Source organism: Bufo gargarizans, chromosome 2 (genome assembly GCF_014858855.1).
Source record: "Bufo gargarizans isolate SCDJY-AF-19 chromosome 2, ASM1485885v1, whole genome shotgun sequence".
NCBI classification, from domain to species: Eukaryota; Metazoa; Chordata; class Amphibia; order Anura; family Bufonidae; genus Bufo; species Bufo gargarizans.
The window spans coordinates 541,246,526-541,264,808 of NC_058081.1; the positions used below are offsets into that span (position 1 = coordinate 541,246,526).

General features: G+C 42.4%; 1 protein-coding gene across 1 annotated transcript in view; it reads left to right on the forward strand.

Annotated features, from left to right (window-relative positions):
- The window catches only part of LOC122926641 (coiled-coil domain-containing protein 63-like), a 145,159-nt gene that overhangs the window by 103,801 nt on the left and 23,075 nt on the right, over positions 1-18,283 (forward strand). The window contains exons 12-13 of the mRNA XM_044278073.1: positions 13,781-13,944; positions 15,699-15,802. Of these exons, the coding sequence (XP_044134008.1) occupies positions 13,781-13,944; positions 15,699-15,802 (268 nt within the window). The remainder of the gene's footprint in view (positions 1-13,780; positions 13,945-15,698; positions 15,803-18,283) is intronic.

The window sequence follows — 18,283 nt, forward strand, 5'->3', positions numbered from 1 at the left end:
GTTTACAGTGACCTTAGTCTTTAAAAGGGTTCTGCACTTTGTTTTAACTGATGATCTATTCTCTGGATAGCTCATCAGCTTCTGATCGGCGGGGGTCCGACACCCTGATCCCAAGCCGATCAGCTGTTTGATAAGGCCGCGGCCTTCTCACTGTTTACCGCCGGCCCACTGATGTCACGACTAGTATCAACTAGAGTGGGTGGGGCTAAGCTCTGTTCACTTGAATGGAGCTTAGCCCCACTCACGCTAGTTGATACTAGTCGTGACATCAGTGGGCCGGCGGTAAACAGTGAGAAGGCTGCGGCGTTGCTGGAGCGCCCGTGCCTTCTCAAACAGCTGATCGGCGGGGGTCCCAGGTGTCGGACCCCCACTGATCAGAAGCTGATGATCTATCCAGAGGATAGATCATCAGTTAAAACAAAGTGCAGAACCCCTTTAAGTATGGTTTCCATTAATTTCCCCACTATTTATGTCAGGCTTACTGGTCTATAGTTGCCCGATTCCTCCCTACTACCTTTCTTGTGAATGAGCACATTTACTTATTTCCAATCTTCTGGGACGACTCCTGTTACCAATGATTAGTTAAATGAATGGTTTTACTAGTTCACCGCTGAGCTCTTTTAATAGCTTTGGGTGTATCCCACAGGCCCCTGTGACTTATTTGTATTAATTTTGGACAGCTGACTTGGAACCTCTTCCTCTGTAAAGACACATGCATCAAAAGATTCATTTGTCTTCTTTCCTAACTGAGGTCCCTTTCCTTCATTTTCCTTTGTAAAAACTAAACAGGAATATTCATTGAGGCAGTCAGCTAGTTCTTTATCTTCTTCCATATACCTTCCTTCTTTTGTTTTTAATTTGTTAATTCCTTGTTTTCATTTCCTTTTTTCATTTATGTAACTCAGCTGAATGCACTGATGGATTTCAATCCATTGCTTACTTCTGGGGAAATAGTACTCTTCATCCATATTCGCATTGTTGTGCATCAATGACATGTTATTTTATTATAATTCAACATGTAAACTAGTTACTTTTGTAATTTACTTTGTTACAGGAATACTCCAGTAGTGAGACAATCTCTTAATTATAATGGCACCCCTGGTGTTTAGTCTTAATAATAATGACCATGTCCATGTGCTGAAGTGGTCGTAGATGCTCAGTTCCTTCCTTTAACTGCCACCAGCCATATCTACTATTAGAAGCTGTGACAGTTACAGGGAGAGAGCTGCAGCAGAAAGGACATGGGGAGATCTACGGATCCATGTGAGGTACAGCGCTGGTTCTAGCTCTGTTAAAAAGAGGTTGCCATGTATGATGACTGGTTTAAATTATTAATGGTATAAGCCCTTTAAAGAGCTGTCAATGTATAAAAATGGGAAACCACTTAATGCCCTAATAGAGTATTAGTTTTCTAAACTTGTCATCCATTTTAATCCTTATAAACTGCCACTATATGGGCATAATTGTCCCCTCTGGTTGAGAGTTTATAGGGTCCTTAGGGTCTGTTCTGCATTGTGGTCACTAATTATAATCAAAACCATGACAAATACCGCCTGACAGATCAATTTGACATACAGTGTGGTCCAACCGGTTTCCATTTGGGTGGCATTTTGACAGTAAGAACAGCATTGCATCTTGTCATCAAATATGATCCAACCTAAACCTAAGATGGTAGTGTGAGCCGATCCTTACAGGTGCCCTTTTCTGAAGAAAATGACACAAAGTAGTAAGCTGGCAACTGAGCATAAGTAAGAGTCTCAATAATTAGACCAGCAATTGCACATACTGGTGGAGATTTCATAAGCCAGTCTTAAAATTGAAGTACATAGAAGCTAAATGTGCCAAATGTATTAAGAGACAAACTTCTTGTTGCCTGTTACGAGTCGACCAAGGGTAGATTTGCATTTTCTGTCTTTAAAGGGAACCTGTCACCAGTTTTATGGTGTCCTAACTAAGGGCAACATATATAAGTGACTGATTCTCTTAGCAAAATGCTGGGTCACTTTCTTTAATTGACCCAGTCAATCTGCCAACATCTTGTATTGAAAAGCTCCAGCTGATAATGATGAGTCATGAATATTCATGAGCTCCTGACTCTCCCCGCCTACCTGCTGCTGAGTGACTTTTTTTTCCATATGAATCAGCAGCAGGTGGGCAGGGGAGTGGCTATAGCTGTTAATTAAATAAACGCTGGACTCAATGACATCACGCTGGACTCAAATCAGCTCATTAGCATGCGGCATGTGGCATCTTTGTGTGTATATTATGAGGTAACCATCTGTCACACCAGTAAGTGAATACATCTAAGGTACTTTTTAGTAGTTAATGATTGATTATAATCTAACAAATTATATACAAATATCCACATGACAGGTTCCCTTTAAGGCTGGTAAATCTGTGGAAGAGATGCTGGCTATGACTCACTTCTCGACAAAAGTGGTGACAAAAGTCACATGTTTTAAGTAGTAGTACAGTTCATTTATCACAGTAATAAAATCACTGTAGCTGGGTAGGGTAAATTCTTATTTTTGAAGGTCTTAGTCTACTTTCACATTTGTATTTTGAAATCCGGTGAAGGAACAGACGGTCAGAGTTCACTGTATCCAAGCATAGCCGAATAATGCTGCGAACCACCAGATCCCCTTGACTATAATGGAATCCAGCAGCTTTCCAGCAGAAATGCTGGCTCTCGGCTTAACAAAAAGTCTTACATATGCCGGAAAGCGTCCGGAAACCCACCAGATCCCATTATAAATAATGGAGATCCAGCAGTTTGTGGCATTATCTGATATGGTGAACCCCGGCAGGCTATTCCTCTGCCGGAACAACCTGTCAAATTTCAAAAGGCAGATGTGAAAGTAGCCTAATCTTTAGGTTCATACTTATCCAGTATTATACTTTTTATATGATCCTCTATTAGTAAGCAGGACAAGTAGGACTACAATTCCAGCACAATGCCGAACAGAATGCAGATTTCAAATGTGTATTTTATCATTCAAAGCGAGAACAGCTGAAGGTCAAAGAGCTGATGCATGCCACTGATTTTTTTTCCTCAATTTTTGTTACTGTATGAATGCAAATGACATCTCTTAGAATTCATACAGAAAAAATATTGGATTGCTGACAATTTACTGTATTATTTTAATTTATAATTTATTTAAAAAAAGAATGCTTATAAATGTATTATGTCTATCATCTAGCATGCACAGACTTCTGAGTAATATCTGCCTTTCTGATTAATGTCACTGCAGTACATTGAAATACATAATCTTGATCACTTTTAATACCTACAGACGTGGACAAAATTGTTGGTACCCTTTGGTCAATGAAAGAAAAAGTCACAATGGTCACAGAAATAACTTTAATCTGACAAAAGTAATAATAAATTAAAATTCTATAAATGTTAACCAATGAAAGTCAGACATTGTTTTTCAACCATGCTTCAACAGAATTATGTAAAAAAATAAACTCATGAAACAGGCATGGACAAAAATGATGGTACCCCTAGAAAACACAGAACATAATGTGACCAAAGGGACATGTTAATTCAAGGTGTGTCCACTAATTAGCATCACAGGTGTCTACAACCTTGTAATCAGCCATTGGGCCTATATATATGGCTCCAGGTAATCACTGTGTTGTTTGGTGATATGGTGTGTACCACACTCGACATGGACCAGAGAAAGCAAAGGAAAGAGCTGTCTCAAGAGATCAGAAAGAAAATTATAGACAAGCATGTTAAAGGTAAAGGCTATAAGACCATCTCCAAGCAACTAGATGTTCCTGTGAGTACAGTTGCACATATTATTCATAAGTTTAAGATCCATGGGACTGTAGCCAACCTCCCTGGACGTGGCCGCAGGAGGAAAATTGATGACAAATCTAAGAGACGGATAATCCGAATGGTAACAAAAGAGCCTAGAAAGACTTCTAAAGAGATTCAAGGTGAACTTCATGCTCAAGGAACATCAGTGTCAGATCGCACCATCCGTCGTTGTTTGAGCCAAAGTGGACTACATGGGAGACGACCAAGGAGGACACCATTGTTGAAAACGAATCATAAAAAAGCAAGACTGGAATATGCCAAACTACATGTTGACAAGCCACAAAGCTTCTGGGAGAATGTCCTGTGGACAGATGAGACAAAAATCGAAGTTTTTGCCAAGGCACATCAGCTGTATGTTCACAGACGAAAAAATGAAGCATATCAAGAAAAGAACACTGTCCCTACTGTGAAACATGGAGGAGGCTCTGTTATGTTCTGGGGCTGCTTTGCTGCGTCTGGCACAGGGTGTCTTGAATCTGTGCAGGGTACAATGAAATCTCAAGACTATCAAGGAATTCTAGAGAGAAATGTACTAGCCAGTGTCAGAAAGCTTGGTCTCAGTCGCAGGTCATGGGTCTTGCAACAGGACAATGACCCAAAACACACCGCTAAAAACACCCAAGAATGGCTAAGAGGAAAAAATTGGACTATTCTAAAGTGGCCTTCTATGAGCCCTGACCTCAATCCTATTGAGCATCTTTGGAAGGAGCTGAAACATGCAGTCTGGAAAAGGCACCCTTCAAACCGGACACAACTGGAGCAGTTTGCTCATGAGGAGTGGGCCAAAATACCTGCTGAGAGGTGCAGATGTCTCATTGACAGTTACAGGAAGCGTTTGATTGCAGTGATTGCCTCAAAAGGTTGCGCAACAAAATATTAAGTTAGGGGTACCATCATTTTTGTCCATGCCTGTTTCATGAGTTTATTTTTTTACATAATTCTGTTGAAGCATGGTTGAAAAACAATGTCTGACTTTCATTGGTTAACATTTATAGAATTTTAATTTATTATTACTTTTGTCAGATTAAAGTTATTTCTGTGACCATTGTGACTTTTTCTTTCATTGACCAAAGGGTACCAACAATTTTGTCCACGTCTGTATATGGGAAAATGCTTAAAGGAGCACTGCTGTGAAAGAGAGAGAGCTGGGTGTGCGGGATCACCGGGGCAGATGCACCAGGGAAGATAGAGCTAGCCTCTCACCTGGTTACTCAGACCTCTTTAGAATCTAGTAGATCCTTGCTGCTGCATGCCCTCCTACCAGTGAGGTTCCGGTACTTTGAGTATAGTAGAAGAGAAGAAAAAAGGAGATAATGGTGGTGCTGCAAGAAGAGGTTTCACAGATCTCTTGTACGAGGAGTGTCTGCTTTATTGATGACACAGCACAACGTTTCAGGGCTGGACCATCCCCTCCGTCAGGTAAGTACATCAATCTTATCTCCTTTTTTCTTCTCTTCAAATTGCTTAAAGGGTTATTTTAAGGCTTTAGTTTAAAAATCTCCCCCTCCCCGATGACCCAGTGACGTGCCACTTGGGGGAATATGCATCCCTACTGTGGCCAGTCATTGGCTGCAGTGGTGTACATGACCCCAAGTCCGTGCAGTAAGTCTACACATGGAGACTAGAGTACAGTGCAGAGAGAGATGGAACAAAGGAGCCAAAACCAAGCAGCAGGGAGCAGGTAAGTATGCTTGATTCCGCAAGTCCGGCAGGAAGGGGTGGGCTTAAAAGCTTATAATAAAAAAAGTTGAAAAACCTTTTGCTATACAGTTACAGCAAGAAACTGAACAATGCTGGGGAATAGCCTACAATAAAGAATTGAGCAATACTTACCTAACAGATACAGGGCCTCTTCTACTACCTGTGCTGGATCTGTTAGGTAAGAACTGCTCAATTCTTTATTGCAGGCCAATCTCTAGTATTGTACATTTTGGCCAAAGCGTAATAAGCCACTCACCGCGTCAAGGTCGCCTCTATGAGTGGTCCCTAACACTAGTTCCTACCTGTTATGGGCCATGTCAGCCACACAAAGTCCAGGGAGCGCAGGTGCAGCATGCACGCTAGGCACACTTTGCTTTTAACCCATTACAGCTTCCATCGGATCCAGGGATTTAAGTACCAATATGCATGCTGGGCTCAGCAACACTGGAACTAGTGTTGGGGACCACTCATAGAGGCAACCTTGACGTGGTGAGTGGCTTATTACGCTTTGGCCAAAATGTACACCAATGCCTCATTCACCATCCAGCATAGAGGCAGGGCAGAGTGCTGGTTGCAGAGTGCGATTGCATTTGTGTTTTTGCATTTGTATGTTTATTTCGCCATAGCAATGTGCACCTGCATACAGGGTTGTGCTGGCTGAACCCCCCACATTTTTTTAAATTTCTAGTATTGTCTGGGGGGCTGTTTAGTGGCTGAAGATGTGGGCTCTATTTTAGCCCTATGAAGGTAAAAATTGTTAAGCTCCTCACCTTTTAACCTATTTTAAATCCTGTATGATATGTGACATTTTACTCTCACTTCTAGTTGATTAAAGCAGTTGATTATATTTCGGTAATATATTTACCAGACATCTGCTGGTAAGACTGGTATTCCAAATACACAGCAAACAAAATCTGGTCATCCCTATTGTCAAGATAAACAACAGGTTCATCATGTACATAAATGGTTTTATGCCTGACTGTATACACTCCAAGTTATAACTCTGGCGACCAATTTACACTCCAATCAATGTGGGCTTCACTAACAGCTTGTAAAGGAGACACTCAGCTGATAAGCCTGGCTCTAAGCGTAATTAATTACCACCTCTATAGATGACTTTGCTTTCACCATACATTCATTTTCCTCACCTCATTCACTGCTGGAGTGGTCTTGAACGTCACTTGATGCACTGTTGATGAGAATGTTTGTAGAAAGGTTTATTGGAACAGGCCAAGAACCCTCCAACATAAATCACTCCGTAAAAGCCTTTGTAATACAGAAGACATTCAACAGGACAGACCTAAGATATAATATGTAGCTCTGCCTTCCAGAGTAAAAACTCATAATCTAAACCTGCTATGACAAGGTTGAGGTCTTGCTAGGTCCATGTTGTATGAAATGTTGACCTGTGGTTTGTGCATTGAAGGGCTTGGACAGATGGTTAAAAATTAAATCAATAATAACAATTCTTCTTTTGATTTATCTGAAGGCTATTCCTTAAAGATTACATCCTCGTATTTTTATCAGCTTGAGTGGCTTTAAATCTTGGAAAATTACTTTAAATGTTTTCCAAATGTTGTTTAAATATTAAAAGGTTATTTGTATCCCCATCTCAGACATTAATGGCCTATTGCTAAGTCATCAATGTCAGATAGGCGTGGATCCCACCCCTTGGACCTGCTCCTATCTCTAAAACGTGGCCCCCAAAGTAAAGGCAATATGCCTATATGCTATAAATGTCTGAGATGGGTACAACCTTTAATATTCTTGGAAATTCATGGAGTCAATAAAATGGGTCTCTGGATCAGGACCCTCATCTATGAGTAAGAGAAAAGATTGACAACAGAGCGTGTCTCTCGCTGTAGGGGATCTAACATGCCCATGTGCATGGGTAGACTGTTCATCTCAATATCTGAATCTGCAGTCAAAAACTCTTCCATAAAATGACTCAGGTTCTTCAAAGTGGAAATATGTGAGGGGAGTATGGAGCAGGCTCACAAGCTGAGCCTGCTCTATACATGGCGGGTCCCGGCTGTGTAATACACCGTACATCTGCTGGCAATTACAAGGATAAGAGATAGCTCACTGAACCCTCAGATGCCAAGGTCAATAGCAACCTCTGTGAGCTGACCCGCTAGGGCCTTCTTTGTGGACGTTAAAGTAAGAATTTAGCATGACCCATCCCATGACAGCTGATCCTTCCTCAGATAGCTCTTGCAAGTGGTGGCGCAGGTGAACTCGCCTGGTCTGAGGAAGCCGTAGAAGGCTAGGTACATGGTGTCTTGATCAATAAACTAGTGTGCTTACTGAAGAAGTTTTGCGTAGTTTATCTGAAAGCAATCTTAAACATTGACCCTGTGAATGTCGTGTAGGGAAGGCCACAGCGGACCCCTTCTGGATACCCTTCAGTAACATTCTAATTGGATGGGCTGAAAACAAGGAGGGTTAATTAGGATGCCATAGATACAAATGATGTTGAAACCCAGCCGGGTATAACTTAATAGTGCTAAATGACAGCTTGTGGTGAGAGTGGCCAAAAAATGCGGCAAAGGCCAGTAGGTGAGAGATGTTGCCCACTCCTGCCGAAGAATGGGTTCTCTGAAAATTTCAGAATGAGGTCCATGCCTTCTTATAGGTGGCGAGATGAACCGTTAGTCCATCACTAGCTGGTCGAGCCTGGGCACTGGTGATGGTACGTGGTCTGCTTGTGGAGAGACCTGCAAAAAGAGAAGAGCCATTAGCTGTATGGAAACCTGCGGAAAGACCATTGATAACATATTGTACCCAATCTGCATGTGGATGGGACCCTAACAGGATAAGACAACAACCCTGTACAGACTAAAGGCTAAGACAAACTCTGGTATGCTGAGTTTCTATTCAACCTCACGTCCTTAGATTTGAGGACCACTGAGACCTCCCCTCAGACTATGGTCTTGTTATCTGGCGCCTCATGAGCTGTTATGAGTAATGCTAAGTTCAATTATTTGCTATCGAATGTTGGCTGGAACGAAGTGGAACGGTGCAATAGGGGGTACAGAACCTGACCCACCAGCAACACTAGCCTGGAGGCTAGAAGAACCTGCCGGACTTTGGCACACCAAACGGGCAGCTGTATTGCCTGCCTCGATTGACTCTAGCCTGGCCTGAAAGTTCAACATTGATGACGCCATGGAGTTGATGGCCGCGTGCAGTTACGTAAGCGATGTCTGAATAGTGTCCATGGACACCACCTGCGGATTTTGGACCTCCGGAACTGAAGACAGAAGATGGAACAGTTCCACCTTCTTTGCAGAAGCTGGAAATGGAATTCCTCTTTTGGATAACTCTGCCATCAACTTGGGCACAGTCCATGACCTAATGATGGTGTGGAGTCTCTTGCGGAATGTGACACCACGCTCCCATGGGATGATGATGTATCGTCCATCAATGATTCTTAAGACATCCTACTAAAACACAACATAATTAATGCAGAAGATGAATAGCCCACACCAGTTTGTGCCATTTACCAGTATCACGGACCACTGATGCGCCAAGAACCGCCGTACCAGCACTCGAGATGCCGCCCAGCATGCGGAGCACCCCTTCACCGAAGTGACTGAATATGGGAAGATGTGTACATAGCGGAATAGAATGTGACCTAAGTAGCCTTGCAAGCCCCGAACGAGTGTAGACTTAGACATGAGAGTGGACGAGGCATACAGTGTAGGACCGTATCCTGTGGTCGTGACAGAATTTAATGTGACTGTAGACGTGACGGACATATTGAATTGATACCTGTAGACATGACAGGACTTAAGGTTTTATTTTTATTATTTATTCATTTATTTTTGGGCAACTGCTACCTTGCTGATGAAATGACTGAACGTAGCTATACATGTTAACAACTGAGTATTAGCAACTGTTCCAACCCCAAAGTCTTAAATCTACTCCCGTGATGCACAATAGCTTACTTTGACTCTGATGCTAAATGTGTCTACTAAGAATAGCTGCGTCTGCTGGTCCGAAGCCGTGCATCGGGTGGATAGAAGGAGCCACGAACCTATGGACGCATATATGAAAGAAAAACCTGTAGACAATTGACCCAATAATTGATAAGTAACGCACTGCTCGAGATGACCCCACTAGAGAAGATGATGGGCAATCAACTTGCGACACACGCTGCGGAACCTTGGATTTTATATTCTTTTATATCCTCTGGGAGGCAGAACTGCAGCAGGAAACAGAAAAAAGGCAGCTGGAAGGATTTCCTGGAAAGGTGGTCCTGTGAAAGCAGAGACGGCAAGAGAAAAAGGTGACCCTGAGGAGCTAGAGAGACAAACTAGAGAAAGTGAGAAAAAGATGTCCGAATGGTAGGCTCTGAATGCTTGACTTGTAATGACAAGAAAAAAAGAAGACCCAACAATCTGGAAAAAGAAAATCAGAGAGAAATGATAACTAAAGGAGACTCTAGTGGCCCAAACCACGCGTGCTAGTCTCTCAAAAACATTGTATTGGTGGAGCACAGATGACCGAGCCAAGCGGGTGGAGCGTGGAAGCAAGCAACCTGCTGGACCCCACGGAAGACCACGGATGGCTGAGGCATGTGTGGTACAAGGAGGGAGAAGCCAAGCGTGCGAGGTTGGAACCAAAGAACTTCGCCCAACCCCAAAAGGCAGAGCCTTGCGTGCAAGATTCAGGATGGCGGAGCCATGTGTGTAGGATCAAGCATGCAATACTTCTGAAAGCGGGGCCCAAAATGGCGTAGCCAAGCATGCAACACTCCAATGGCGGAGGCCATGCGTGAGAGACTCCAATGGCGGAGGCCATGCGTGAGAGACTCCAATGGCGGAGGTCATGCGTGAGAGACTCCAATGGCGGAGGCCATGCGTGAGAGACTCCAATGGCGGAGGCCATGCGTGAGAGACTCCAATGGCGGAGGCCATGCGTGAGAGACTCCAATGGCGGAGGCCATGCGTGAGAGACTCCAATGGCGGAGGCCATGCGTGAGAGACTCCAATGGCGGAGACCATGCGTGAGAGACTTCAATGGCGGAGGCCATGCGTGAGAGACTCCAATGGCGGAGGCCATGCGAGCGAGACTAATGGCGGTTTCGTGTGGAAATATGTGTGCAAGATCCCGTGGTGGCAGCCTGGACCACAAGGCGAGAGACAGAACCCCCCCACCTTTTTTTTTTTTTTTAGTTTTTTGTACCACTATCACCTGCTGCCTGGAGGCTCCAGCAGACCAGATAAATCAAGAGCCTACCAGAAGCAAACAGGCTTGTATGCACCCCTGCCTCACTACGAGCACGGCGGCCCATGCTATACATTACAATGTGTCGCGAGCGGAGTTGTGCTGACTCCCGCAACCTGAGAGACTGAGGGGAGCCGATGCTGCCAGGCAGAAAACGTTCCTGTGCAGTGGTGCTTGCTTACCTAAAGGAGCCGACATACCGCTGGCCAGACTGAGAGGACAAAAGACTGCAGTAAGTCACTTACATTCATGAATCAGGAAAAGCAATGCAACCAAGGTCCCTGTGCAGCCAGACATAAGCCTGATGGGACTGAATATAGCCTATGTACTGCCCCGTCCTATGATGTAACAATACTGGGTATTCGTAAAAGCACTCCAACATTTTTAGCCCCTTTAATTTATTATAATTTTCTTTTCCTTTAACACCCCTTTCCCCCACCCTTTTTATTTTTTATCACTGTAATACTACACAACCATAACCAGAATGTATCAAGACATGACAGGCAAATGTAAGCTGCAATAACACCGCCGACCAGCAGATGGCATGCTGGGACAACCTAAGGCAGCAGAGCGCGGCTCTGAACACATGGAAGCCAGCTCTGCCGCCCGCCGAGACATGCAGGTAACAACGTGCGGCGTGTCGCTGCCGATCCCTCTCCCCCTGCCCAGGAATGAAGCCGCAAAGCCCCGATCTAACCGCTGGAAGACGTGAATGCTGGGATGTAGACGTCGATGCCGATGAGAGGCAGAGACCGCATACTCACGTGCGTACAGGCGCCCGGAAGTGATGCAGAAACGAGCCGTCGGTAAGGTGAGGAGGAGGCTGCAGCTTATAAGCAGTATAGCCCCGCCTCCCCTCACACAAATGCGGCAAATAGCCATTTGCCTATAACATAAATATATATAAAAGTAGTTATCCTACACAATGAACCTCGTAATGGAAAAAAAATATTAAAAAAATCACCTAATTGTCGTTTTTAGTCCTTCCCTCATGAAAAAAATAAAATAAAAAGCGATCTAAAAGTCTTATGTACTGCAAAATGGTACTGATAACATTTTTAACTCAGTCTGTGAGAATAACAAGCCCAGCTTTGTAGACGTAAATGCAAAGATAGTTATAGGTGTTTTTTTTAAGTATTAAAACATAACACGTATCTAAATTTTGTATTGCCATAGAATAAGGGTATTGTGTCATTTTTAGCAAACAGTGAACACCGTAAAAACTAAATTCAGTTGCAGAATTTACATTTCAGTTTCACCCCCAAAATTTTTTTTTCCCTTTTTTCAGTACATGATAAATTAAATGATGACATTAAATTATACAACTTATCCCGCAAAAAACAAACTCTTATCCATCTATGTGAAAAGCAAAAAAAAGGTTATGGCCCTTGGAAGTGATGAAGGAGAAAAATGAAAATGAAAAAGCGAACATTGGCTGGGTCCCGAAGGGGTTAAAAGAAACCTGAAGCACTGGCAGCAGGATATTCTGACATTCACTCATAACAGGGCTACTGTATGTTTTGCTCTGAAGCGCCGCAGCATTTCACAGGAATCATAGTTTTATAACATAGGAACCTGACGGGATTTCATGCGGCCCATGCTTCGGGCAGCATGAATCTTTAAACGTATCTGGTTACCATGTGAGTTTACTGTCTGCTTAATCTACCTTCAGTTATTTCTAATTTTGCTTTGAAATCATTTTTATTTTATCTCGTAAATTAAAATAAATAAAAATAAATAAATAAAAATAAAATAACATGATTTCAAAGCAAAATAAGAAATATATGAAGGTATATTAATTCATAATCCATAGTCATATGACATCAGAACATTTATTATCTGTAAGACTGTGGGGTTGATACATCTCACCACCTGCTCATGTGGGATTCAATATGTGGGGAAAACCCTGAGAGAGTTCAGAAGACGGATTGGAGAGCATCTGGGTGACATACGTAATAAGGCTGACACCCCTATCGCACATCACAATGAGGAGTGCCATGATGACGGTGTGGCAAGAATTAGCTTTCAGGGCATTGAGGTGATCAAACCATCACTGAGGAGCGGTGACATTGGCAAACGTCTATTACAGAAAGACGCTCAATGGACCTTCCGTCTCAGAACGGTTCGACCAGATGGTCTTAATGATGACATCTCATATAGTTGTTTCCTATAGGATGGTATAGAGTACATCTAGATAGTCAGCAGTGATGTTGGACTGATTCACAAACTGTCAGTAATGCAGGAAAAAATATTTGACCCCCATGACAGTAATGCAAGAAAAAACATGTGACCCCATGACAGTAATATCGTGTTTCGTGCAAGGAATTTCAGTACATCTGGACACCCTGGGTGATAGGAAGGTGTGTGACAATATATGATCCTTGTGATATTCACGGTATGATTGTTTGTCGCTTCCCTCCTCATTCACCGGAGAGTGGATTATTATTGAGAACTTTGCGGGTGGTTCGGTTCATTTTCCAATTTTGGTACCGGAATGGGCTAAAAATTGAACCATATGTGGTTAAAATATGGTGCTATGTGGTCTAAAAGTTTATGGCACTCCCCTGATAGGGGTGTGATCACCAGTATGCATTAGTATGTTAATATCTCATGCACTACTTTTTGGCTATTGATGGGTTAACATCTCGGATACTGGCTGTGGCTAGTTGGGAACCCTGCTATATTACCAGCTGTTACTCAGCATCCGCCGCTTGTATGCCTGCGGTGTATGGAGATTGAGATCTCTCCACGGCCAACCAAGGAGAATGACAGCGGCTCCTGCTTTGGGGAATGGCCAATCGCTAGGCGCTCCTTATACCTTGTAAGTTCTACTTATTAGTGACGTGATTGAGAATATAAAATATTATTAACGGTGATCATAATCCATAGTGACCTCAATCTTTTCCATAATGCTCTCCGTGTTGTACTTCTTCACACCGCTCAGATACCTGCATGCATTTACGTGTAAATAACTAAGCTGAACTTCTACTTTCTATTACAATAATGATGCTTATTCCTTAGGAATCGATTCCTTGTTCAAGAAGATAAATTGTGACCGTTCTGTCCTGGACGAAATGTTGGGCACTTCATCTAGCATTCGCGAAGCAAACATAATGCAGTATCTTGGCCTCATTGAGCAGAAAACTAACGAGCTTCTGGCTGCTCAGTCCTTCCTCGACTCCAAGGTAAATGGAACAACCTGATCACTACATGTAGGAACATCACTTAGTGCAAGGCATGGTTAGAATGGATAATACGCTATCAAGGACGAAGCATGTCTAGCACATTTCCTTGTGAGAACACACTAGCAGCAGGCTGAGAGTGTGACCATCATATAAGAATACAATCTCAGTTCATTTCTTATATTCTCAAGTGGCTTCGCTTTCCTCCACTCTTTTCTCAAGGTCGAAATAACCATTTCCATTGTGTTCAATCTGCTTGGATTGAACCCATTTGGTATGCATGCATAGATCAGTAAAGCCTACTTTATACCATGTGGCCTCTAGAAATATGAACTCCCAGAGCCCCCAACCACCATCGTTATTGCTGCACCAATAAAGTCAATGAAAGCAACACCCAATCACCACTACTAATTGAGCACATTTGTATTCATGAAGGATTTTTGTCAGGCCCTGTGTCGTTGTCTTATCTGAAGTATTATTGGATTGCAATGAACTAAATGACTGGATATACAACCTCCATGGGAATATCATGGAATAGAACAGTATGATCTATTTAATAATTATGTAAATCATTAGCCTCTTTTGATAAAAAAAATATAATTTCTACAGCATTAGATTTTTTTTAATTACTACTGTTCTTTATCATATATATATATATATATATACTGTATATACACGGTATATATATAATACGTTAATAATTCACTTCTCCTAGGTCACGTGACCGAATAATGTGGCATTGCTGGCCTAGGAAAAGATGAGAGAAGGTTGGTGCCCCCATAGGAGCGCCTTCTCAAACAGCTGATCAATGGGGGTCCTGGATGTCGGACCCTCACTGATCAGATACTGATGACATACTGTATCCTAAGGATAGGTCATCAGTATAAAAATCTAGGAAAACCCCTTTAAACATTGATAGCATAGTAGGCTCCTATCAGATGGACGACAGGACGACATTAACATAACAGCACCACCTAGAGACAAGCAGCCATTTTACAAATCACCTGGAAACAAGCAGGCACACATACAGTGAAGTAGTTGTAATAGCCACAATGGTTTCTTCCATTAGTTCTATGTATGTAGTTATCCCACGGAAATATCCTGTGTGCTGACCCAGCACACATACTGTATATTATGAAGCACAACCTGATATGAAGAATGGTATGTGAGCAAATTTGTTAATACATGTATTTTATATATGTATTCATATATTTTATATGAATATATATTTATATATAAATAGCTTATATTTGACAATTGTATAATTTCCCATTATTTAAACAAATACGTGAAAAAAAAAAAAAAGAAAAGGAATATCACTTTAAGCGAATAAGTCATGCTGGAAAATCAGAGTAAGATAGTGTATGCTGTGATTTTCTTGGCACATAGGAATAGTCCATGTGTAAAATCACTCTTGTGGAGATACCCATTCAGTTGAATTAATTAGTGTTCAGTCCAGGTGCTGGCTGTTCTAAAATTCAGACAGAAATGTCATCCTTAGGGTAGGGGGATCTTACCCCCGGAACCCTGCAGATCAGCCTACCGAAGGGGTACTGCTGTCTGTGAGGTTCTTCTATATGAATTGCTGTGCTTAGTCCCCTTCGGGTCTTGCGTGGACAAGTTGGTATTATTGTGTGAACATAAGAGGGGAAGCCAAACTTCTATGAACAAATATTGCTGGAGTGTCCTAAAGATGCATATGATGTCCACCTATCATACAGATTACTTACTTTTCTGTGATTCTGCTGTGGTTTCAGAACTATGACAAACCATATGACCCGCAAGAAACAGCCCGAGTTCTTCTGGGACAGTTGGTTGACCTGCACCCACCAGTCTTTGAGATACAACCACCTGGCACAGGGTGAGTATTCTTCTTAAAGAGGACCTTTCACCTCTCCTGACATGCCTGTTTTAATAGCTTCATGCATTCCCCATGTAATATGCATTCTCCATACAATTCTGGAGCATCTATTCTTATGGCTCTATGTTGTGCCATTCCCTTATTACTTCTACTAGAAGTTATGAATGAATTGCTAACAGTCTGCAGTAAGGGTACAGAGGAATGGATGGTAACAAGTTGGGGGGGGGGGGTACCTGCACAGTCTTAAAATGGCAGTACTGATTGGATAGAGTGAGACTGTGCAGAGACACCCCCCCCCCAACTGGTGTACCACACCTCTGAGTCTGTAGCCTTATTGCAGACTTCTAGCAATTCATTCATAACTTCTAGCAGAAATAATATAGGAATGGCACAACATAGAGCAATAAGAATAGATGCTCCAGAATTGTTATTACATGGGAAATGCATGAAGCTATTCCAACAGGGATGTCAGGAGTGGTGAAAGGTCCTTTTTAACTCCACACTTTTTTGGTATCATTTTGGCCTATAGTTAATGTACTCTGCAGACACAGTGTGAAAAAGCCTGACGTGATGATTCTTCTTGATGTGATCCAGTTAGGAAAAAGTATGACAAGTAGCATTCTTCCAATAAAACTCCTACACCCCTAAAGGTGTGACCACAATTCCATGAAACATGACACATTATTATGTTTTTAGATAGATAGATGATGGAGTGAGATAGATAGATAGATAGATATAGTAGATAGATAAAGAGATGCAAAAAGGCAGCACACTAAAAAAAAGTAAAGGAAAATGTTTATTCACCCATGTGGTAGTCACTTTTTTGCATCTCTTACCGTTTTTGGGCATTGGTCTAGTCCCATTAGGCTTGTACTTCTTTTTTTACCTTCTTACTTTTCTGTGTCTGGTGCTGCCATTTTTCTTATGTAGATAGACAGATAGATAGACAGACAGACAGATAGAATGTGTGAAATACTTCATTATGTAGTATGTGAAGGACTGGCAGTAGTGATTTATGAAGCTTAAAAGTTATTGCTGTATAGACACAACATAATTATAGTTTATGTTTAAGCCTTGCACATTTGTGGATGGTAACCGTCTATGAAATTAATTACATTAATTTTGTACATCGCTGCCTCTTTATAATTCAAGTAAAAGTAAATTGAGAGTAATTTGCACATGGCTATAACAAATTAAGTATTCCAAATGTTTAACACTGCTTTATATTCTTAGGCAAACTCTGGGCAAGACTCGCCTATAGATAGAAGTCCATACATGTAATTCATTTAACCAGTTGTGGTAAAGTTTAACATGCTAATCTCAATTGCGGTGAATGTCCATATTACCCAGAAAGGAACCCGATGGAAGGGGACCTGTCATCACTTTTAAAGAGGTCTTCCTAGAGTAGAATATTGATGGCCTATCTTCAGAATAGGCCATCAGTGTCTGATTGGTGGGGGCTCTGACACTGTGCTTGAAGAGGCTACGGTGCTCTGATGAGTGCAGCAGCTTCCTCACAGAATAACAAGCACAGCGTTGTACATTGTATAGTGGCTATGCTTGGAATTGCAGCCCAGAACTATTCACTTTAATGGGACTGAGCTGCACTTAGGCCAAGTGACTGATGAACCGGATGTCAGGAAGTGGCTGCACCACTCATCGGAGTGTACCAGGAGTTAGCCCCCCACCGATCAGATAGCGATGACCTTTCAGGGGTAAGTCATGAATATTCTATTTCAGGAAAACCCCTTTACAGCCCCTAAACTCTGGCCACAGCATTGTATAGTTGCTTAAGTTACCTGTGAATAGTCATTGGGGGCTGTCCCAGTCTCAGGAGCAGTCATACAGTACTGGCTTGCTAGTATACCTAGAGGACTGTGCAACGTGCTGCCACCCAGGGCCGATCGTGTCCCAGGTCTATAAGAATGCCGAGTAGTGTGGTGCAGCCTACATGTGTCACGGTGCTCCTTCCTGGCTACAGCAGGGCCCCAGGCTTAGGCTCTGAAGCAAATAAAGGGGGGATTGTTGAGTTAGGGGATGAAGAATAACTTGAGTCCAGACCTTGGTAAACTTTAACAGCAGCTTTACTTGGATAACCCTAATTCCAGACAATATTCAGGCTTTTTCTTACATTCAGGATTTCTCTTGGTTCCAGCATGCTTTGGCATAAATTGGCAGGAAAACTTGATAACTCTGCTTTCTCTCTTTCTATACTGGGCTGACAGGCTTGCTTAATAACTCTGCTTGCTTTCTCTCTGCTGTGCTAAACTCTGCTTGGGTCTGCCTACTGGATTTTCGGTCGGTTCTGGTATCCTTGGATTGGAGTGCCTTCAACTGTTATCCCCTCCTGACACTCAGTAAGGTGAATTAGCATGGAGTCCGGGTGCTCTACAAGCTACTTCCCTTTTATGGCTCCTGCTCCAGCCGAACCACACTTTCCTCTGGCTGCTATATCTTTCTTGTCTTCTCAGCTCCAATACA